General features: G+C 47.3%; 1 protein-coding gene across 1 annotated transcript in view; it reads left to right on the forward strand.

Moving 5' to 3' along the window:
- The window catches only part of TDRD9 (tudor domain containing 9), a 121,553-nt gene that overhangs the window by 57,407 nt on the left and 40,526 nt on the right, over positions 1-23,620 (forward strand). The window contains exons 13-25 of the mRNA XM_087856292.1: positions 3,304-3,408; positions 7,562-7,659; positions 8,424-8,555; positions 9,671-9,836; positions 9,924-9,987; positions 10,064-10,127; positions 10,412-10,456; positions 11,185-11,238; positions 14,372-14,488; positions 15,498-15,605; positions 16,881-16,981; positions 20,008-20,181; positions 23,079-23,190. Of these exons, the coding sequence (XP_087712418.1) occupies positions 3,304-3,408; positions 7,562-7,659; positions 8,424-8,555; positions 9,671-9,836; positions 9,924-9,987; positions 10,064-10,127; positions 10,412-10,456; positions 11,185-11,238; positions 14,372-14,488; positions 15,498-15,605; positions 16,881-16,981; positions 20,008-20,181; positions 23,079-23,190 (1,340 nt within the window). The remainder of the gene's footprint in view (positions 1-3,303; positions 3,409-7,561; positions 7,660-8,423; positions 8,556-9,670; positions 9,837-9,923; positions 9,988-10,063; positions 10,128-10,411; positions 10,457-11,184; positions 11,239-14,371; positions 14,489-15,497; positions 15,606-16,880; positions 16,982-20,007; positions 20,182-23,078; positions 23,191-23,620) is intronic.

Genomic DNA, 23,620 nt, shown 5'->3' on the forward strand with positions numbered 1-23,620 from the left:
TGAGAACTGTAGTATTTGTAGGCAGATCTGCCCCTCAGGAATTCATCTTCCTCCTCATCCCCATCTCTTGTTTGGAAGTTTCTCCGTACTTGTAGTTCACCATTTCCTCCTCCTCTGGGGCATTGTGAGGCCCTTGTGGACAGGAGAGCTTGGGGCTGCCGCATGTTGGGTTCTGAGGCTGGAGGGAAGGGTGTGGGCAGGAGCTTGGCTGATCTGTCACTCAGGGTAGCTTTAGTGGGTTACCATGTCAACTCAGAGGGAAGCTACTCATAATTTGGTATTTTCCATATATGATTACTTTGTGAGATTGCTTTATTAATGGATTTTCTACGTTTATTAATTCATATTTTGAAGCCTCACATGTGCCAGGCACTGCTCTCGATGCTGGGGAAACAGTGATGACTAAGCCAAAGCCCTGTCTCATGGTGGCTGTGTTCTGTGTTCTGATGGGAGAGACAGACAGCAGGCAAAAATATGTATCATTTCAGGGAGAGCTCAGTGCTGTGTAGGAGAGTGCATCAGACAGAGGGTTATAGTTATTGGGAAAAATGATCTTTTAGACAGGGTGATGTGGGAACATCTTGCTGAGGAAGTGGTATTTGAACAAGACTTGAATCGAGTGAGGAATGAGCCATGGGAAGACGTGGTTCAGGCTTGGGGAATGGGTTTGAGGAGAAGCAAGGGGACAGAGTGGGTGGACAGATAAACACGTAAACTTGGGGAATGACAGTGTCTTATCTCTGTGCCAGGGATGATTCTAGCTGCTAGAGAAATAGTAAACAGGCAAAAGTCTTTGTTCTCAGATACCTTCAGTGTAGGTAATTGAAAGACAGACAAATAAAATGAGACATGCAGTATGTGAAATGATGGTGTGTCTAAGAGGAAGAAGTAGAGGGGGCAGGGGGTAGTGGGGAAGGGCAACTGAGGTTGCTGATGGAGTGGCCGGGGAAGGGGTAGGGGCTGGGGGAGGAATGTTTGTAGGAGGAACAGAGTGTGCAAAGTCTGTGAAGCAAGTGCAGGAAGATTGGTAAAGGAAGTAGGGAGACTGGGGAGCTGGACCAGGCGCGCGGGAAGGAAGTGGTTGGAGGGAGAGGTCAGGGAAGTAAAGGGGTGGGGTACCAGGTCATGCAAGGCCTTCTAGGGCATGTGAGGCCTTTGGGTTTTGCTGGTGAGAGAGTTCTGAGAGTAGGGATGACTTACCTGCAGTTCATCCAAGGGCAGACTACAGCGGGGCTGAGGGGAGTGGGGGTGCTGAGTGAGGAGGGTACGACTAGTGTGGGCAAGAATCCGTGGTGGTTTGCAGGGGGATTTGGTGGGAGGAACGTAAGGAGTGGCCAGTTCTGGAGAGGTGTGCTGGGGGATCTGGTGCGGGGCTGTGGGAGACATGGAGCGGTAAGGTGGGGACACCTGCTGTGTGTCCAGGAATAGTCGGCTGTGTAGCCTGGAGACCAGCGGTCCACGGGTGGCCGCGCTCCCCAGCAAGTGCACATGGGGAAGGCGTTTCTGGTATTTAAAGATGGGCAGTAATGGGGAGCTACAGAGGGACAGCCAGCAAAGTCCTAGAAACCAAATCAGAAGGTGTTGTGAGGAAGATGGGGTGGACAAGAATGTCATGCTGATGATTGGTCAGGTTTGAAGAAGACTGGAAATTGGCTATGGATTTAGCAACATGGACGTCATTGGTGACCTTGACCAGAGCAGTTTTGCTGGAGGTCACAAAAGGATGGAAGGGGAGAGGCATTGGAGGCAGTGAAGTCAGCACTCCCGAGGCATTCTGCTGTAAAGGGGAGCAGAGAAATAGGGCAGTAGCTGAACGGCAGCTGGAGCCAACAGAACACATTTCCAGTACCAGCGGGAGACCCAGCAGCACTTTTCCTGGGTGACGGGAAACGTACAGAGGACGATGCAGGAGCAAGGGCCCGGTTGCTGTGGCCTCGTCCTTGTGAAGGGCAGAGGAGATGCGATGGGGCATCGCATGGGTGCTTGGCCTCTGTGTGCATGTGGGTGGTTTCCCTTTGCTCCCAGGGAAAGGCTGGAGTGTGAGGAGAGGTGCCCGAAGGAGCTCATGAGGCCCTCTACTGCCTCGGCTTCCCCCAGTGAGCCAGAGGCGTGGCCGTTAGCACACAGTGAGACGAGGGGGCCGTAGAGATTTGACAGGACCCTAAAGACTTGGGGGAGTGAGGTTGATGGACCAGGGGCTGTGTCCCCTGAGGGCCACTCGAGCCTAGTGGCCAGGAATAGAAAGGGGGCAGTCCATCTGCTGGCCTGATGGGTTTGTCCTTCTCTGGCTCCAGGAACTGCGCAGTGGAGGCCTGGGCTGTGCTTGGTCAGACTAGCAGATCAGAATGGGAAGGCACAGAGTTCCCAATACCTTCAGGGAGTGGAGCTGAAGTTTGGTCAGCAGGGAAGGGAGGACTGGAGGCAGCAAATGGAGGGAGAGCTAACAGGTCATAAGATGGACAGATCGTGGGGCCATCTACAGGGAGTAAGGATAGCTGTGTAGGCCTGGAGGCAGGGAGAGGAAGGATAATTCTGGTTCAGAGAGGGGCACTTTCTGTCACTGTAATGCCGGTGTCAGGTGCGGCCCTGGGTGGAGGGTGGAGGACAGGATGATCAGAGGGAGTTGATGGGATGCCTCCATTGTTTGCTGGGCATGGAAGTCACCAAAAATTCTGGTGGGAGCAGCGTTGGAGGAGATGAGGACTGGGGAGCCAGAAGAGGGTGGTGGTGGTGGTGAAGTGAACGAGGCAGAGGTTTTCTGGGAGGGCGGTAGCAGGGAGGGGTGGAGAGGACACATACTGCTCCTTCATGCCCAGCGTGTGAGGGGTCGGGGACAAGAGGGCACCCTGCCTGCCAGCCTGGCCTGCTTCCTACAGTCAAAACAGGGATGGTCTGTCCAGGGGGGACTTGGAGGGGCTTCCATCAGTTGGGTCCCACAGATAAGGACACTGAAGCCCCGAGAAGACAAGCAGCTTGCACTCTGCCCTGGATTTGAGCCCCTGCAGTCCAGCACTGCCGTCGTCGTGCCCCTCTGACCGTGCTCTTTTGGGTGCAGTCCAGACAGGCTCTTCATATGGCATGTTGGGTCCACAGGGCTTATGTCCTCTATGCCCAAAGGCTCCCAGTCCTTACAGTAAAGACTGTGAGCCTGGGCAGTAAGTGGCCGTGCATTTGCAGAGCTTCTGTACGTGCACTGATTCTAAAGACAGCGTGTTTCATACTGTTTTGTCGCTATGCATTGTGATTATTACACAGTTATTTCTTGTTATCATGGTGTTTACATTCCTTTTTTTTAAATGACAGTTATAGATTTTTGTTTGACTAGAACTCTGGTTTGTGATGAAGATACGAATTATCAGAGTCTGCGATTGAGCTGGGCCTCTAAAACCAGTTGTAATCAGAGAAAAGGTAAGGCGTTCGTGTCCCGCACGGTAATGAATTGTGGCACATTCAGGTGTCTTTAAAAATTTTTGGTTTTTGTGTTTTTACTCTTATGCTGATACTTTGTTCACTGGAACCGGTTCGAAGTTTTCAGCAGCAGTGACTTCTGTCATCAGACCCTACATTTAGATCTGTGATTCTCCTCTCGTCCGTAGAGTCAGGTGACAGCTTTTGTATGTAACAGACAAGCATCTGCTCATCTCAGCACTACCAGTTTTTGCGGTGAATGCAGAAAGTGTTTGGGGAATGGTTACGGAGACCAAGTTAATTTTTGATCATTTTAAATTAACTTTTGGTAATCCTTCCTCTGACTTCTCCCCAAGTCCTGATCCTTCTAGGGTTAATTTTCCAAATTGGTTCCACAGAGGGTCCCGCATTTGCCGTGATGTGCGCGTGTTGTATCACTGGGGAGTTGAGGGTATGGAGGGTCTGTCCGGGTGGGAGGCCTTTGACCCCAGTGGAGGTGCAGCTGTGATGTGCTTGGACAGGTTGCTCCTGTCACCTGTGGGGGTCGGGCCCCAGGGGGCAGCATTCTCAGTGTGGACCGAGGGGTGGCTTGTGTTTTATCAGAGCACTCGCAGGGAGGGCGGATGAAGGGCCGTTCCGAAATACCTGTCGGGCAGTAAAGCTGCTGCGTCCTTGAGAGAGTAGAGGCAACATTCATTGAGTGTTTGATGTGAACTTGTTAAATCCTCGTCCCACCCTGTGAGGTAGTACACGGTGGCTGTCTGGGCTGCACTGGACCAGGGACAGTGGTGGCCCTGCTCTGGCTGCGTCCGCGTCCTTAACACGCACCTCTGCTGCCTGCCCTGAGCCAGCTTGCCCGGAGGGGGCGTGAGACTGAATGACCGAGCAGCCACTCACATCTGGGCAGGAGCGGCTTCTTTTTTTTTTTTTTTTTTTTTTAAGATTTTATTTATTTATTTGACAGAGATAGAGACAGCCAGCGAGAGAGGGAACACAAGCAGGGGGAGTGGGAGAGGAAGAAGCAGGCTCATAGCAGAGAAGCCCGATGTGGGGCTCGATCCCACAACGCCGGGATCACGCCCTGAGCCGAAGGCAGACGCCCAACCGCTGTGCCACCCAGGCGCCCCGCCAGAAGCGGCTTCTCACTGGGCATGTGGAAAAACTGGATGTTGAGTTATGTACCTCTCTACCCAGAACTGCCCCCCAAACAAAAACCCATGCTCAGAAAAAATGACTAGAAATAAATACCCAAAAATGTTCAAGTGATTATCTTTGGGGAAGTCTTGAGATTATAGGAGTTTTAGCCTTTGTCTGTTTTTCAGTATATTCAAGATTTCTGTAATAAAAATTCTTTCTCCTACAAGAAGCTGCAAGAATCGTCCATAGAGTCCCCCGAACCCCTGCCCCAGCATCTCCAGCTTGTTAGCAGGGAGCTCTCCCAGCTGCAGTCGGGCGCTTGATGTAGGTACGATGCATTGGCCACTTTGATACGCGCTCCGGTGTGTGTCCTGTGCAGTTCGATGCTGTGTGTAGACTCGTGTCAGCACCACCGTCTGAACACGGACCTGTTCGCTGCCTGGAAGGAGCGGCCCAGTGCCGCCACTTTGTAGTCACATCCCCAGCGTGCTCTGCCAACCGCTGGGCTCTTGTTCATGGGCTTGTTGTTGCGAGGCCGTTGGACACATGGAGTTATGCAGCAGGTGACTTTAGATGGGCTTTCTTCGCTCACCATAACCTCCTGAGGACCCGTGCAGTTGCTGCGTGTATCCGGAGTCCCTCTTGCTGCTGGATCCCATCGTGCCGTTCGCCCGTGGAAGGACATTTGAGTATCTCTGGTTCTCGGCGATCTCAAATTAAGCCACTGTGGATATGGACGTGCAGGCTTTGTGTGGACATTAGTTCTCATTTCTCTGGGATAAAAGCCCAGGAGTGCAATTACTGGGGGACACGGGGAGCACGTGGTGAGTTTTGTAACAAACTGCCCCCCCCCCCCGTTGCTGTGGCAGCTGCACCGTTTCGCGTCCCCACCAGCTGCGTATGTGATCGTTTGCTGCACGTCGTCGCCAGCCTGCCGTGTTACTGCGGGTGTGTGAGCACGGCTCCCTGCGACTGGGATGGCTGAGGCGAGTGGCTCGTCCTCTGCGTCTCTCGACGGAGCCCGTTTACAGCTGCACTGTGTGCGCGCTGACTGTTGGGCTTGGGAGCTCTCCGTGCAGCTGCCACACCAGTCCTGTGTGAGCTGTTACGTGTGTGGTTCGCACGCGTGTCTCCCATTCCGTTCTGTATGTTCTCTTTTCATCCTCCTCACAGCTCTTTCAAAGAGAAGTTTTAAATTTGGCCGAGGTCCAATGTATCCGTTTGTCCTTCTGTGGATCGTTTGGGGTCACGCGTAGGAGTGCTTCCCCTCGCCCTGGCTCGCAGGTGTTTCTCCGGAGTTTTCTTCTCAGAGTGTTCTACCTGTATGTTCTGTACTTATGGCTGCGACCCATTTGAACTACTTTCTGTAATTACTTCTCTGAGGTGTGGGGTGAGGTGCATTTCTTTGCCTGTGGATGTCCAGTTGTTTCAGCACCACTGAATTTTCCGCACGGAGTGGCTTCTGCACCTGGTGAAGTGTCGCTGGGGCACACCTGTGTGGGGCTCTGCCTGGGTGCTTGGTGTCGTCCTGTTGGCGTGCGCGTCTCTCCCTTCACCGGCAGCGTGCTGGTTGTGGCGAGACTTCACCTACAGCAGACAGGCTTCTCCCACTTCACTCTTCACTTTCAAAATTGTCGGAGTTATTCTACTTTGCCCTCCCATACAGGTTTTAGAATGAGCTTATCTAGGTCGCAAAAAAATCATCTTGTGATTTTGATAGGAATTGTGTTAAACCTGGCAGTCATTTTGTGGAGAATGGGTGTGTTTGTTATGTTGAGTCCTTCCGTCCCTGCACACAGTGTATGTGTCTCCATTTATTAAGGTCTTCTTTGATTTCTTTAATCAGCGTTGTGTTGTTTCCAGCATAAAGATCCTAAGTATTTCGTTTTACTTGGAGTGATTGTAAATATTTTATTTATTTATTTGAGAAAGAGAGAGCACAAACAAGGGGAGGGGCAAAAGGAGAGGGAGAAGCAGACTCCCTGCTGAGCATGGAGCCCATGGACGTGGGGCTCGATCAATAGACGCTTAACCGACTGAACCACCCAGGTGCCCGGCATTGCGTTTTTAATTTTGGTTTTTACCAATTGTGGTATATAAAAATGTGATTGACTTTTGTGTGTCATTCTTCTATCCTGTGACTTTGCCGAATTTGCTAATCGGTTCTAGGAGTTGTTTTTGCTTTTGTTTTTGGTCATTAGCTTGGAGTTTTCTACTTAGACAGTCCTGTCGTGTGCAGGTAGGTGCGGGGTGGGGGTGATGGCAGTGCTGAAGTCTGGACTCACCACTCGACCTCCTGATGGGGAGGGGATCTACCAGGAGAAATGGTGGGGGTGGGGGGGCAGGAGGGCACACTCCCCCTCCATCTTTCCTGACTCCACATGTGGGGAAGGAAAGAACCTCCCTGGGCTGCCCCATTTTGTAAAGCTGAGTATTAGGGACACTCTTCCCCCTTGCCCCATTTTCTTTCCTTGGGAGATTTTATTTTGTTTTGGGATAAAGGAGTTTTTACTCCACAAGCAGTACAGTTGCAAGAGAAGAGTCATTCATGGTGATGTGTGAAGGCCAGGCCTGACTCCGAGCCCTTTACACAGGTGTGAGGATAGATGACAGCCGCAAAGAGCCCAAGGCAGGTGCTGACAGCCTGCGCCATAGCCACGTCACTGGGGGAGCCACACCCGCTCCCGCCAACTTTTACTCTTGTGTTTTTATTATTATGAGCTTTGCATTTGCAGGAAATGTCTTGTATTTAAAATGTTTTGATTTCCATTAGATATCGGGGCCAACATTGGTTTCTTTAGAAATACGGTTGCGTTTTATACTGTAGATTATGGAGTAGAAGTCAGCACTTAATCTGCCTATGTACGAGGACTTCTGACAGTCATCTATTCTAAGTGTTTACTGCCCTAGTCTGGTAGAAGAGGTTTTCCTTAATATTTAATGGTTATCCTTAAATATTTATGCTAACGTTAAAGTGACTCATGTCAAATGGTGTTTGGTTGCTTCCCCTCCGCAGGCCGTGCGGGGCGAGTATCTAAAGGGTGCTGTTACAGACTGATCCACAGGGATTTCTGGGACAGCTCCATCCCTGACCACGTCGTTCCTGAGATGCTGGTAATACTCTCTGGTCATTTTCAAAGTTTATTTTTTACAGAGTTTTACTGAATCGTCTAAGTATAATTTTATTCTATAATTTTGATTCCAGAAAAATCATCATCTGCCCAAACTAGTCTTTATTATTATTATTTTTTAAAGATTTTATTTATTTACTGGACAGAGAGAGACACAGCTAGAGAGGGAACACCAGCAGGGGGAGGGGGAGAGGGAGAAACAGACTGCGCTGAGCAAGGAGCCCGATGCGGGGCTCGATCCTAGGACCCTGGGATCATGACCCGAGCAGAAGGCAGATGCTTAATGACTGAGCCACCCAGGTGCCCCCAAACTCCCCCAAACTAGTCTTTACTCGAAGTGCTGGCTTGCCGTTAACTAAGCGCCAGGCACTCTGCTAGGACTTTACATGCGTGTTCAGTTTCTCCTGGGAGGAGTGGTTCCTCGCGTCTCTGGGCTCCACAGCCCCTTTGTAGCTCATGAACGTCCGGTTGGCTGTTTGCTTCTTCTCAGTCTCTCCTCTCTTCTTCCTTCTCTGCTTCATCTTTCTCTTCCTTCTCTCTCCCCCCTTCTCCCTCCCGTTTCTGTCACCTCTTCTTGTCTCTGTCCTGCTCTTTCTCCTTCTCTCACCCTCCGTCTCTCTCTCCCATCTTCTGTTTTTCTTTCTGTTTTTCTCCTCCTCTGTTCTGCTTCTGTGTCTGAAGTACCGGTCATGTGGGTAGGTTAATTATTTTGTTATTTTATTATTTCTAAATTTTTGCTCTTTTCAGCGTTGTCCCTTAGGAAGCACAATATTGAAAGTGAAATTGCTGGACATGGGTGAACCAAGAGCTTTGCTGGCAACCGCCCTTTCTCCGCCTAGTCTGAGTGACATTGAACGAACCATCCTTCTACTAAAGGAGGTACATCTGTCTGATGTACATCAGTGTTGGGAAGAGCTAAGATTTTGTTGGGTAAATTTCAGAAGTTTCCTAATGTGGATAGCTTTAAAGTTGACAGAGCATGTGTAATTTGCCTCATTGTTGATTGCAGATTCCATACCTGTTGTTTACCCCAATTTTGTTAGTTGTCCTGCTGAGGCTCTCAACTTTGCTGGCTCCCCCTCCCTCCTCCACCACTCCCTCCCCCACCTGCTGTGTGCTGGCTCCACGGGGAGTGCTGGGAGAAGAGATGTGTATGATGATGTTGAATGGTTATTCTTAAATACACCTTTCTGCAAATGTTAAAGTAATTAACGCTAAGTGGTGTTTGCACATTTCTTCTTCGAAGGCCTGGCGGGTCAAGTGTCTAAAGCGCCCTGTTGTAGGCTGATGCGCAGGGATTCCCAGCAGCTCCCCGCCACCCCCAGGCATGTGCCTGTGGTGCCTGTCAGCTCCTGCGCTCTCTCCCTGCAGTTCTGTCTCCACCCATCCTCTAGGGGCTCCATCCCTTGCTGGAAACTGCTTTGCCTCCTTGGATTCCTGGTCTCGACACCCTGCTCATGCTGTGTTCTTGCTACTTGCAGCCCTGGCCTTTGCCGGCATTCCACTTCTTGGGGCTGTAGATACTCTGCTTCTGGCCTCGAAGTTGGGGGTGCTCTGGCATTTGCCTTTATCTTGATTCTGGTTTGTGTTTCTATGAAATACCCTTTGTCAAGTTAAGGAAGTTTCTCCCCACAGACAGTTTAATACGTTGTGTTGTGCGTGACCCCCACGATGTGTTAGTTAGGCCTTTGGTTTCATATGGTGCATGCCATATTTGTTAAATTGTGAGTGAGGTAGACTTTTGTGGGCATATCTTGAGTGTTACCTCGCAGCGTCGCCCTTTTAAAAAATAATAAAATGTAGTCTAAGTTCTTAAAAGCATTAAGAGAATTATTTTTCGGTAGCATCAATTTTTTACAAGTCATTTTAGATGTCTTTTAGAATCTTAATCCCCAGAATTTGGTCTGCATTTCCTGTTTAGACTCCCTACCTTAAGGGAAAAGGGAGCAAGAAGAAGTCAGTGCTTGCTAACAGGGTGAATTTATTTTGTAAAGGTCGGTGCACTTGCAGTGAGTGGGCAAAGAGAAGATGAGAACCCCCATGATGGCGAACTGACCTTCTTAGGAAGAGTCTTAGCCCAGCTTCCTGTTAATCAACAGCTCGGTAAACTCATAGTCCTTGGACACGTATTTGGATGTCTAGATGAATGTCTTATTATAGGTAAGTGTGAGTGCACGGAAATCCGCCGGGAGGGGTGTGGAATGCCACTCTAACCATCTTGCCTCATCTTTGTTTTTCTCTTGTTAGCGGCAGCTCTTTCTTTGAAGAATTTTTTTGCAATGCCTTTTAGGCAGCATCTTGATGGATACAGGTACGTAATAGTCCTATTTCTAAAAGTCACTTTGTTTTAATGGTATCACATGACACTGTTTGTTATCTGTTTATAGGAACAAAGTGAATTTCTCTGGCAATAGTAAGAGTGACTGTATTGCACTTGTCGAGGCGTTTAAAGTAAGTTTTCTCTGTGCAGGCGGGGAAAGCAACTATCATGGATCGTTAGTACATTTTCCTACCGTAGCCCTGTCTCTGCTGAAAGCATCGTGAGGCTTGTTGATGTCCAACATGAAACAGACCATGTGGGAAGAAGTAAATGGGGGTGGGAGTTCAATTTTATGAAGTTGAATGGAAAAAATTAAATTTGTAAGTTTTCTGTAGTCAAAATGTGTTGAAATGAGACTTTAAAATTTTTTAATTAGCTAATAAAGTGTTTTTGAAACTGGGTCATTTATTTTTAGGCTTGGCAAACTTGCAGACAGAGAGGAGACCTGCGGCATCCAAAGGTTGGTTCTTTCATTGGTAGCCAGTTGTAAGGGACCCAGGGAGACTCCCCAACACTTCTCTCTTGGCCTCACCACCACAGGTGACACAGGAGAGCGCCAAGCCTGAGCTGCGGTCACTGTGGCCTGTCCTCAGAGGGCGGCAGGCTCTAACAGTGAGCAGGCAGTCCTAGGGCAAAGAGCCTGTCTTTGCTGGCAGTGGTCCCTTGCAGGGGCGGCTCCTGGGCCTTGGGAACTGCGCAGAGCCCCGCTGTGTGGTGGCCTTCCGCCCCTGAGTCCCCATGATGCTCTGCAGGGTCGGGAGCCTCCTCAGTGGCCAGTGCTCAGTGCCTGCAGGTGTGGGCCTCGAGGAGCCCGCTCACAGCTAAGAACTCTGAAGGCTTTCCTCTTGCTGCTGTGAACTCGGTTGTAGAGAGTAGGCTTAAAAGAATTCAACATGTAGGCCTCCCTTTTTTTTTTTTTTTTTGGTCAAGTTTTGTTCTCCTTCTAAACTGATTAGGTTCAAAAGACTGTTGATGGGTTTGTGTGTTTAAATTTGCCATGTCTAGAGGTATCCTTATTAACAGTTACTCGCGTTAAGGTTAAAGCTTCCTTTTAAAGAGCCAGCCGTGGTTTTTCTTCGGTTGGTGTACATGTTCTTTCTGATTTCTATTTTTAGATGACGTAGATGTATTATGGTAGCCAAATTCGCTCTAATTTGTTAACACTGAGTATTGTGCCTTTATTTAAAGGATGAACTTGATTGGGGGCGGTTAAATTACATTCAGATCAAGAGAATCAGAGAGGTGAGTTGTGAGTTCTGTGGCTGAGAATAAAGACGGCGCGTCCAGTGTTTGTGAAGTGCCTGTGGTGTGCAGCATGGTGTGAGCGCTCGGGCTGCAGTGGGGGTCTGTGTACATGTTACATGTGTAGGATGCAGTTTTTATAGTATGTAACTCATGAGTATTTATGTTTAAGTATAACATGGAGCGCGCATATGCAACTTGTATGTATGATTAAATATATGTATTTAACTCCTATTAATTTAGTTCTCTTGTAATTTCAAAGGCGATAACATCATTTTCTCATTCTGCATGTTGCGTACGTGTGCCCTCTCGGATTCTTGATTAGATTTGTGTGTTCAGGGGTTCCCCAAGACCACCCTCGGGCTCCGTGATTGGTTAGAAGGACTCACAGATCTCAGAAAAGCTATTCTATTTATGGTTATAGTTTATTATAGCTAAGGGATACAGGTTAAAATTAGCAAAGGTGAAAGGCACACGGGGAGAAGTCCAGACAACACACGTGCCAGGCTTCCCTTCTCTCCCCTGTGGGCGTGAGGGCACAGCCAGCTCTACCGGCAGCCATGGGTGACAGCAGGCGTGAGGGATTGCCAACCGGAGAGGCTCACTTGGGCCTTGGTGTCCAGGTTTGTACTTGAGGGTGTTTATGTAGGCCTGGGGCGCCTGCATAGCTGACCCTCGTGACTCAGTTGTTCGCCCCTCCAGATCTCACGCTGCTACTGCATGGCACAGGGCCTCCACCCTAAATCCTATTGCTGCCACCAGCTCCTGCTCAGCCCCAAGGCCTCAGGCCAACAGGACACTCTTCTGCGGCAGAATGGTCCAAGGGCTGAGAGGCTGTGTCCCAGGAACCAGATCTGGCTTTGGAATGTGCAGGGTGTGGACAGCCCAGGCCTGTTGGGTTAACCCTTCGCTGTGCAGTGTGCACAGGCTTAGCCTGTTTTACGTAGAGGACTTTCTCTGGGTTTGCTTTGTTGGTCTTTGGTGTAGGTTTTTTGGGGGAAGGGGAAAGGTAGAGGATTTTAATTGATTTTTGCTTTTTTTCTGTTAATTTAGCCCTTTGTCTCTTGGTTTAGTATTTAAGTTTTCCTGAGATGAATATTTAATCCATGAATACTTCTAGTTTTTCTAGTTAAAAGCTTTTTCTTTTTTTTTTTTTTTTTTTAAAGATTTTATTTATTTGACAGAGAGACAGCCAGTGAGAGAGGGAACACAAGCAGGGGGAGTGGGAGAGGAAGAAGCAGGCTCCCAGCGGAGCAGGGAGCCCAATGTGGGTCTCGATCCCAGGACCCTAGGATCACACCCTGAGCCGAAGGCAGACGCTGAGCCACCCAGGTGCCCCTAGTTAAAAGCGTTTAAGCTGTGTATTTTCTTGTTTGGCCATATCCCGTTGATTTTTGATAAGTAGGGATTATTATTCCCGTCTCTTAACTTTTTTTAGTGTCGGTTTCCTCCTTGACTAAAGAGTTTTTTTTTTTTAAGATTTTATTTATTTATGTGACAGAGAGACAGCCAGCGAGAGGGAACACAAGCAGGGGGAGTGGGAGAGGAAGAAGCAGGCTCCCAGCGGAGGAGCCTGATGTGGGGCTCGATCCCAGAACGCCGGGATCACGCCCTGAGCCGAAGGCAGATGCTTAACGACTGCGCTACCCAAGCGGCCCTGACTAAAGAGTTTTTAAGTGGAATATTTGAATTTTCACTTAGAAATATTTTCAGATGTCTTGTTTTGTGATTCATTTCAGATTTTATTGCATTTTGGTCAGAAAAGGTGACTTGCATACTTTTATGCTGACTTTTAACTAAGAAGTGCTGTGTGACAACAGCCTTATGAAAGGGTTCAGGAGCATGGAAGTACATAGGCTGACATTGGGTGACGCGCCTGGCCCTACCTTCCGCGTTCCAGGCTTTCCCCGCCTCCTCACAGGTCATGATTTTCAAGTTTTTCTGTCTTTCCAGTTCTTTTTAGTTGTCTTCCAGTTAATGTTCACACCTGTGATTTGTAGGGTTTTTTACTTTAGTTGGAGATAATTTTGTGGTAAATTGTGAAAACTTATAGGTATTTGGGGTTGTGTATTCTTGTGTGTGTACTTTGAAGTTTGGTGTTTTGTGTGAAATGGTTTTTATTACAACTGGGTGATTTGTTGAGAGCAGCTGTTGAACCATTGGTCACTTGAGCTTATTTTATTTTATTTTATATTTTATTTTATTTTATCTTATCTTATCTTATTTTATTTTATTTTATTTGAATTCTAGTTAGTTAATGGTTTCAGGAGTAGAATTTAGTGATTCATCACCTACATACAGCGCTCATCCCAACAGGTGCCCTCCTTCATGCCCAGCCCCCAGCCACGTCCCCCCAGCAACCCTGTTTGTTCTCAGCTTTTTTTTTTAAAGATGGTATTTATTTATTTGTGTGTGTGTGAGAGAGAGAAGGCGTGCGAGCGAGTGGGGAGGGGCAGAGGGAGAGGGAGAGTCTCAGGCAGACTGTGCTGAGTGTGGAGCCTGACGCCGGGCTCAGTCTCACGACCCTGAGGTCATGACCTGAGCCAAAATCAAGAGTCGGACACCTCACCAACTGTGCCAGCCAGGCGCCCCTGTTCTCATCTTGTTCTTAATCACAGAAGCGGTACACATTCATGTGGAGGTTTTGAGGCGTGTAAAGGACTTAACGCGGAGGCTGTGGTTCTGGTTACTTTCTCTCGTGATGCCCAGAGGACATCGTGGGTGTATGTTGTAGTGGTTGTGTGTGTGTGTGCATGCGTGTGCACGGACAGATACGGATCGTGAAGCACGTGTGGTTCTGCGTCCTGGTATTTTCTGTCAGTGTCATCTTGAGCATCTTTCCATTTCTTACTAATTCATCTTTAATAAGTTGAGTGGTACTAAATGCAGCGCCCGGTCCCGTAGACGTAGGAGCGCTTTGCTCATCGAGGGCGGCGTCCGGTCCCGTAGACGTAGGAGCGCTTTGCTCATTGAGGGCGGCGTCCGGTCCCGTAGACGTAGGAGCGCTTTGCTCATCGAGGGCGGCGTCCGGTCCCGTAGACGTAGGAGCGCTTTGCTCATCGCACACTTACTTTCCAGTGTTCTCATTGTTCTGAGTAGCGTAAGTACTCCTATTTCAATGTGTCTTTCTTAGGTGGCTGAGTTATATGAAGAATTGAAGAATCGAATCTCCCAGTTCAATATGTATGTGGACTGTCGGCGGCCCGTCATGGACCAGGAGTATGTACACAAGCAGCGGTTCATCCTGCAGGTGTGCTGGGGTTTCCTGGACGTCTCTTCTCCTCCTTTCTCCCGGCTAGCTGTTGTGGTTGAGAAAGCCCCCAATGCTTTCTCTCTGATACAAATGATGCATCAAGAGATTTTAGGCCCCTGGTGTTCGTGCTGCTTTGGGGGACAGCATGGTTCAGGTTCCCGCGTCATGGAGTTGGTCACCCAGCCCCATTGCTCATCTCCAGAGGAACGTTTCTGTAGCACACCAGCTGTTGTTACTGCTTCAGGAGAGGTCCTTGGGTTTTTGCTTTTAAGAAACTAAAAATGTTCTTAATGTTATCCAACATATGTAGCTATTCCCTTACACTGAAAATACTAACTTTAGAGGGCATGATCAGGCTAGCTGGTTGGATGGGACGTTATAGGGATTGTGTAGAGGGAAGTGTATCCTACAAAGGGGCTAATGCTTCTGCGTTGGGGTTCAGAGAAGGAATATATCTGTACACATCAGCATGTAGACTTGGGTTGTAGGTGGCTGTCTGTGAATGGAGTGATGCTGGAACACAGTGTTTTTCTGGATGTCAAATTGGTTGGAGGCTGGGGAGAGTCTTCCGTGAGTGTATGTGTCAAATGGTGCACTTGGATTGATGAAGGGACTGTCTACAGAGTGTGTTTAGAAGTGCATATTGGGTGTGCTTCTTGGAGTCTGGGGAGGTGCCTGGCCCGTGGAGGTGGGTATGTTGGACAGCAGGTGGGCAAGTGTGTACAGTCATTCGTGCCCTCACTCAACTCACCACTGTTTCCTAAACCTCCTTCTGAGAGGGGCTCCAGCTCCTTTGAAGAAGGACATGTCCGGAGTGCTTCTGTAGTAGCAGTGAGATAATCAGAATTGTGACTTTCTACTTGATTGGTGGAAGGGTCAGTATTTTTATGCACTCCTCTTTCACCTTACACCTGTTGGTTACATCGTTCTGGGAAGAGATTAGTGTATTGTTGAGACAGACCAATAAAAAATGTTGCTAGTTCATGAAAATCCAATTCTCTTCTAGGTGGTATTGGCAGGTGCTTTTTACCCAAATTACTTCACTTTCGGACAGCCTGATGAGGAGATGGCGGTGAGGGAGCTGGCCGGCAAAGACCCAAAGACGACCATTGTGGTAGGAGCTCGGCTTCAGTGTGGCTACTACCGTACATCATATCCTCTAGTCGTTCCCAGGTTTATAAGGACCTGGTGAATTTGTCTCCCCCTAAAGTGAATATTATGGCTTGTGTGACCTTTTCACATACATCTACTTGCTCTTCAGTCTGGCTGCCTTTTTTGCAGACCTGGCCTTGAAAGAAAGCCTTGAGAAATTACATATTTATGATTAATGCTGATTGGTCATGTGCCATTTTGAAGGATTTAAGACACTTCTCCATAAGTTTAAGAACATTTAGTTAACAGTTTTGTTTCACACAAAGTAAAATGTTACTGGTTGGCAGCTTTGTACAGCTGTACAGTTTCCTACAGGATTCTCCTTGGACACGGAGCTGTGCGTGCCTCCTTCATCCACAAGGCAGCCTGTTCACCCTGCACTCTGGGGGCCAAAAATTTGTCTTCTGTGTGTGTTATAAAACCAGATGATAGCTTGTATTGACCCCGCACTTATCTGAGAGGCCCTTATGACGTACTTTGTATTCATGCTTCTCTGAGCCTCGCACTGGCCCCTCGAGGCGGGGATTTACCACCAGCCTTCTTTCATGGGGTGGTTGAGTCCTAGGGCGACCCGGTACTTTGCTTCAGGAGACTTGACTAGACAGGTCAGAGCCCAGGCGTTCTCACCTACCCACTGCCTCTCTTGTGGGGCCAGGGTGGGTCCTGAGACAAACAGGACCTGGTGGCAGGGGCCGTGGCTGTGGCCAGGGCCTCAGGTTTCCTGCCAGAACCAGAGCCTGGGACACGAATCGCCAGGACAGAAGGGGGAAAGCGAGGACCTGGGGCTGGTGGAGAGAGTCTGCCGCAGCTCAGTGCGCTTTACTTCCGGCAGTGATGGTGGAAGTGCCCCAGTCCCTAACCTGTGCTCCTCTCGAGTTCCCAGTCTTCCTTACGTAGAAAGAGTCTTTTAAAGAGATGCATTTAGTCAGCTTGATTACTGGAAAGTAAAATAAAACACAACTCTTATTTTTTGTGTTAGGCTTTGGATTATTTTAACAGAGAAAGAATTATCTTTTATTTAACATATTTATCATTAAAGTTTAGTTATAACGTAACAGTCATCAGCCACTAAATATACCTATCCATAGAGTCTACATCTTATGGTTAAAGGCAGTGATCTAAAATAATGGGCTTTTTGTGAACTAAGGTAATGGGCAGCAGCTTAACTTTATGAACATTATCACTGTTTCGTTAGCTTTGACGTCTGCTCTGATGAATACTGCATTGTGTGTTACAGCTGAAACACATTCCTCCCTATGGATTTCTGTACTATAAACAACTACAGTCTCTCTTTCGACAGTGTGGTCAAGTCAAATCCATTGTATTCGATGGTGCAAAGTAAGTTGTGTATTTTTGTAATCAACTGAATTATGAAAGAGCCAGCATGTGTTCAATGTTTGCAGGAACTCATTCTTAAAACTGAGTGCATGCGGAAATGGGTCTCTATCCGGCTGCTCCGCATCACCTTGGAACCCAGCTTTGGTTTATCTTGTTGTCGGTAGTGATTTATCTTCTTTTTCAACCGAGTGAGCTCCTAGAGGAGCTAAGCTGGGAGCTTGGCAGTCTGACACCAGGGAGGCTCTGCGGTGCCGTGCGGTGCTGGGGCGGGCGCTCGGAGCATGCGCCTGTCCCTAGGTTTTCATGGGGTGTCCCTAGTGATACGTCACTTTGTAGGCCACAAAGGTGCACTGGAGTAGGGTGTATCTGCTTGTAGTTATTTAGAACACATATGTTCTGAATATTTTTGGAAGGTAAATACTCTAAAACCTCCGTTACGTTGCCCCTTATTTTAGCTGCAGGTACAGGAAACAAGATGGCACGTTTTGAAGTTATCACTTTGAGTTTTTATTTCCAAGAGAGACTATTCAGGTGCAGAAAAGACTATTTACAGTTTTAAATGGAATTTTAGTTTTAAAATTAGAATTTTCTTTTGGTGTTCTATAAATTGTATTTCATTTATAAAACTTGGTAAATCTAGTGAACAAGAAACACTTCCGCTCTTTGATGTCTAGTAACTCAAGTTGAGCATATTCTGTCCCTTTTCAATTTGGATGAATCCCCTCAAACATTTTAAGTTCTGTTCCTATGATGAATATATTGATTTTCTTTGTAAGCACATGCATCTTCCCGCTGGCCTGTGCGCGTGCTCACCTTGCAAATTCGTAACCCTAACAAAGTCCTTCTGAGTTCTTTTAACAACCGTTACAGATTTAACTAATTAAGCTGATAATGTCTCAAGTTTTTTCAAATATCTTAATACAAATTATACTGAAACTCTTAATTACATTACAAAATCACTTCTTTAAAACTAGAATCACACAGTAAAGTTCTCTTTCTTGAAAACTGAAAGTGTATTTGCCTCGGTGGAGCTCCAGTTACAGGTGGACGTTCTTTGGTGGGTTGAGTAGCCGGCGGTCTGGGCTCTCGCTGATCTGAATCCCTGGGTTGGAGTCTGTTTGTTTCATGTGCTTCCTGTCTGAGCCTTTGTTAGAGGTATTTTTATCCTATTTTGCGTGGCTTCTTGTATTTCTCGCTTTTTAGTCACCGTAGCAATGTCATGTCAGTTACCTGGAGAAGTCGTTGTGTTCTTCTGGGTAAACCAGTGGCAGTTCCTGTGCTTCAGGTATTTAAAGGCAGAGAATGACACAAGTCACTGTTTGACAGAGTAAAGGCTGTGTTCCTTCTGGGATCATGCGGGGCCCACTTTAGCGAGGAACCTGGGTCAGGTGTGAAGGACATCTGAGCACGGGTAGTAAGTACATAGGCGCACCTCCTCCTCCCATAGGAAGCTTTCAGCCTAGGTGTGGGGTTCTGTAGACCTTTGCCTATCGTGAAGTGTTGTGGGAGAGGCTCAGGTGGTCAGAAGACATTGCTTCTGGGCCTTGGGAGCAGTAATGTTCATTGGGGCTTCCCAAGGAGGTGTGTTAGGCGGGTGGTGGAGGTGGCCGGTGGGGCAGGATGGGGTGCTGACCCAGTGGGAGCCCAGCGTGAGCCCTGTTGGGACTTTGGAGAGTGTGGGGTGTGTGCGAGGCACAGCGGAGGCCTTTTGCCAGCCGATGGCTGTGTGCAGACCCCTGAGTGTTCTGAGCTCACTGTTTTGTAGGATGTGGTCAGGGAATGATGGGAGAGGGCTCTTTTATAGTTTCTAAACCAGAGGTAATGTTTGAAACAAAGGAGGCAACAGGTGAGGCAGAAGCTCTCTCGGGTTTGGCTGTTGTTCGCATGTGCAGAACAAAGAAGAGAGGAGGGCCCAGGAGGGCAGGTCTTTGAGACTGCATTGACCAGACAGAAGGGCTGTGAAGAGCTGACTCCCGGGGGGAGGGGATGGGCGGGGGTCCCACAGGCGGGACTGCAGAATCCTGCTGCAAGATGTGCGTCATGGAAGCGTTGTGGTCTCAAGTGTGAAAGAAACTGCTTCTGAGGAGGGACTCAGGAGCCCTGTAGAGAAGGATAACAGGACAAGGGGCGAGCGAATTGGGCACAGGCCAGGGGAAGATGGGCATGCTCGGCAGTGAGTTCACCAGGAGGCAGGTGAGGAGGGCGGAGGAGAGCCAGTTGTCCAAGGACAGCAGACTCAGCCTGCAGACAGGCTAGGCACAGGTGCACACTGGATAGGCCGGCTGAGTTAGAGGCTGACTCTCTCACCTGCTTCATGCTCTTCCAGGGCTCAGGTCACACATTTCCATGACTGTACTTGTAGGGCTCGTAGGTCTGTTTGCATGAGTGTGATGTTTTGACCCAGGGGTGTTCATGTACAAGCAAATGTGAACTTGAAGCTTTATTTCTTTATACCAGGAAATGCCAAGCAGATACACTTAGTGCATGCTTGATTCTCATCCCCCAGAGAAAGGGATGGGATGGGTGCCCAGAGATGTGGGAGGGGGTGGCAGCGTGCCATGTTCATCAGCGTGCCTGGGTGGTAAACTTGATGGTGTTTGTGGAGGGAGTTCACGAAGATCACCGACCTACTCATTTGTGTGATTTTATCTTATCTGTGATTTATTTCACAGTAAAGTAGAAAACCCCCAAAACTTGGAAAGCTGTCATTCTGTGTTCATTTTGAGAAGTAGGATTTTGTAGCTGAAAATCTCATTAGTGCTTGGTGTTAATTCTGCATTATTTGCATCATATATAAGGTGGATATCTGGTTTTACTTTAACGGTACATCATTGTAATTTTTATTTCTCTTAAGTAAATACTCTTCATTTAAGGAAACACTCCTTGGTGAATTGTAGAATGAATCAAGGGGAGGTGGAGCTAAAAATTTCCATCTAATCTTGAGAGAAATTAATACGCACTTAGTTCTTTTTTTTTTTTTTTTGGATGCCTGATAAACTGATTTCTTCTTTCCATTTGTGGAGCAGAGCCTTTGTGGAGTTTTCACGTAATCCAACAGAGAGGTTTAAAACTCTTCCTGCAGTGTATATGGCAATTAAGATGTCTCAGCTGAAGGTCTCCCTTGAACTGAATGTGCACTCTGCCGAGGAGATCGAAGGCAAGGTGCAAGGAGGGGCCGTCTCAAAGCTCAGGAGCACCAGGTACTTCGGAAGGCGGCCCGGCAGGGCTCTGCCCACCTCTTTGTGCGGTTTCAGAGACTGCATTTAAATGAACCTTGCTGAAGCTTACACTAGCAGTACTGGCTTTGCAGCCAGAGTCCTGGTTTCCTCATCTGTGTGTACTTGGGCACATTACTTGACCTCTCTGAACCTTGGTGCTCTTTTCATCTGTTTGTTTTTTCCATTTTTACTGCAAAATAATTGCCATCTATTGCCATGAAAGTTTAAGGCGTTCAACATGACGGTTTGATTTCCCGACACTGTGAAATGACTACCACAGTACATTCAGCTAACACAAAAATTTCTCCTGTGACGAGGACTCTTACTAATGACTTTCCCGTGTGTCTCACTGTAGTGTTAGTGGTAGGGACCGTGTTGCGCACTCTATCCCTAGGACTTCTTTATCGCAGAACTGGAAGTTTGTGTGTTTTAACCATCTTCCTCCTCTGCCCCCTTCTCCCACCCTCCACTTCTGGTACCACAAGTCTATGAGTTTCTAGGAGTTTTTTTTTTTTTTTAAATAGATTCCACATGTAAGCAAGACCATACAGTGTTTGTCTTTGACTTATTTCACTTAGCATAATGGCTTCGAGATCTGTCCACGTTGTTGCAAATGGTAGTATTCCCTTGTTTTTTATGGTTGAATAATATTCCACTGCATATATATACCACAACTACTTTATCCATTCGTCCAGTGATGGGCACTTAATTTGTTTCCATGTCTTGGCTGTTGTACATAAGCTTCTATGAACATGGGGATGCAGATATCTTTTTGAGGAAGTGTTTTTGTTGCCTTTAGATATAGACCCAGAAGTAGAACTGCTGGGGCGCCTGGGTGGCACAGCGGTTAAGCATCTGCCTTCGGCTCAGGGCGTGATCCCGGCGTTCTGGGATGGAGCCCCACATCAGGCTCCTCCGCTAGGAGCCTGCTTCTTCCTCTCCCACTCCCCCTGCTTGTGTTCCCTCTCTCGCTGCCTGTCTCTGTCTCTGTCAAATAAATAAACAAAATCTTAAAAAAAAAAAAAAAAAAGAAGTAGAACTGCTGCATCATGTGGTGGTTCTCTTTTCAATTTTTTGAGAATTGTCCATGCTGTGTTCCATAGTGGCTGTACCAGTTTACATCCCACCAGTGCACAAGGGTTTCCTTTTCTTCTATGTCCATGCCAGCATTTGTCTTTTTGATGACGGCCACTCTGACAGACATGAGCTGATACCTTGTTGTGGTTCTTTTTTTTTTTTAAGTTTTTATTTATTTGACAGAGAGAGACAGCCAGTGAGAAAGGTTCGGAACACAAGCAGGGGGAGTGGGAGAGGAAGAAGCAGGCTCCCAGCGGAGGAGCCCGATGTGGGGCTCGATCCCAGAACGCCGGGATCACGCCCTGAGCCGAAGGCAGGCGCAGGCGCTTAATGCTTAACAACTGAGCCACCCAGGCGACCCCCTTGTTGTGGTTCTTATTTGCATTTGATGCAAATGCAAATGACTAGTGAGGTTGAGTGTCTTGATGACTAGTGATGTTGAGTATCTTTTCATGTGCTTGTTTGCCTTTTGTGTATCTTCTTTGGAGAATCTCTGTTCAAGTCTTTTGGCAATTAAAGTTTTTTTTTTTCTTATTGAGCTGTGTCTGTTTAATAGATATGGTACCTATTGTACAGGGTTGTTGAGAAGAGTGAATGGAATGATGTAAGTAATCCTTGGTTTAAATAGTAGGGATTGGACCTAATATTAGTTTCCTTCCCTCGTCCTTAGAGTTCCTCATTTCCTTTGTTTAAGCACAGTGGAGTATTCTCTGTTCTCAGCAGAACAGATGGTGGGACAAAACAGAGATGCAGTTGGGAGCCCCTGGGGCCCTGGCCAGCACAAGCCGCCTCTCCCTCATGGAGGGACAGAAAGGCTGGGCTGCCCTTGTGGCTGGCGCCGCGTGCTGACACTTGCCACTCGGCAGCTGCCGTTGGACATGTGGATTTTCTCTTCTTGGACCAAATTAAATCACCATTCAGGATTTGTAACGGATTCCTTTGCCTTTTGGTCACACTTTCCGAGTACCATGTGCAGGAATTCTCAGTCATCTTTTCTTATTTGTGATCTTTTTAATTCAGTGAGGAACTTGACAGGAATTTGGGGGAATCGGTAAGGAAGGGACATATGTCCCACTGAGTCTCATCCTGTGGGGGAGGTTTCGATTCTGAGACTCTGGGGGTGCAGTGGATTAGGTCTGTAACACAGAGAGGATCTTTCCTGAGTCACTCTTACTTCAGAAATGGGTCTGAAAGTTGGGGAGAGAGTTGGGTCAGGATCTCTTGTATAATTCTTCCTCTTCATCTTAGAATAAAAGCATTAGGAAAGGGACATTTTGTTTTTATCAAATTTGTATTTCATATTCTCAAAATTTCAGCATTTACTATCTTATTGTTCTCAGGGCTAAATGATAACTCCTTGGTTTATTAGAAAATCACGTATGTCTTTTCTAACAGCATTGAACTGGGCTTGGATTCTGGTACTTTTGGAAAGGTCAGAGTCACCTCTGAAAACAGAAATTAGGAAACATTGCAGGTCTTAGATTTAGAATGTGTACCCTTGAAAGTCAATCTGTAAGAGTCTTGACCTTTAGAATCTACTCTTTTTTTTTTTTTTTTTTAAGAATCTATTCTTGAAAGTGTGTAACTCTTGGCGTGCACAGCCCTCCAGGGTAGCTCAGACAGCCGTCAGGAACTCAAATTTGAGATGAAATCAAATTAGTCCTCTCCAGCCTAGGTATTTTATTAAAATGTTCTTTTCTTGTATAAGCAGTGGAATAGTTGGGGCAATAACTTCACATATGGAAGCATATTTTCTTTGTAGTACCTGACTTTGTTTTTCTTCTTTAAATCACGTTACGTAGGGTGAATGTGGACTTCCAGAAGCAGACTGTAGATCCCATGCAAGTCTCATTTAACACATCAGACAGATCCCGGACAATTACAGATCTCCTCCTAACAATTGATGTCACAGAGGTGAGATGGCGTGTTGAATCGTGAGAGCTTTTCTGTCTTCTTCACCTAGAAATGTCATGTTGTGGACATGAAATAGTACACGTACACACCTGCTCACACACCCAGCCCGCGCACCTTAGTGACCTAGCGAATGTGGGTGGGTTCGAATTCCTGTACTTGTTAAATTGAAATGTGGCTACAACACAGTGAAGCACAAATACTCCTTCTAGAATCAAAGTGTAATTCTAAAAGGTTAGGTGCCTTTTAAAATGCTAAAACATTAATTTCGGCAGCATGATAGACGTGAACGTTTAGTTGGCATGGTGATGGATGGTGTGTGATTCAGTTTATGTCAATAAAACTGCATCAGCATCATTACCCTTTAAGGCGTGGTTTTTACTTCTTCACATAAAATATCCGTGGAAGTACATACCTGCTGCCTGGTAAATCT

This window comes from Ursus americanus, chromosome 26 (genome assembly GCF_024610735.1).
Source record: "Ursus americanus isolate L20-20 chromosome 26, mUrsAme1.1.p, whole genome shotgun sequence".
Lineage (NCBI taxonomy): Eukaryota > Metazoa > Chordata > Mammalia > Carnivora > Ursidae > Ursus > Ursus americanus.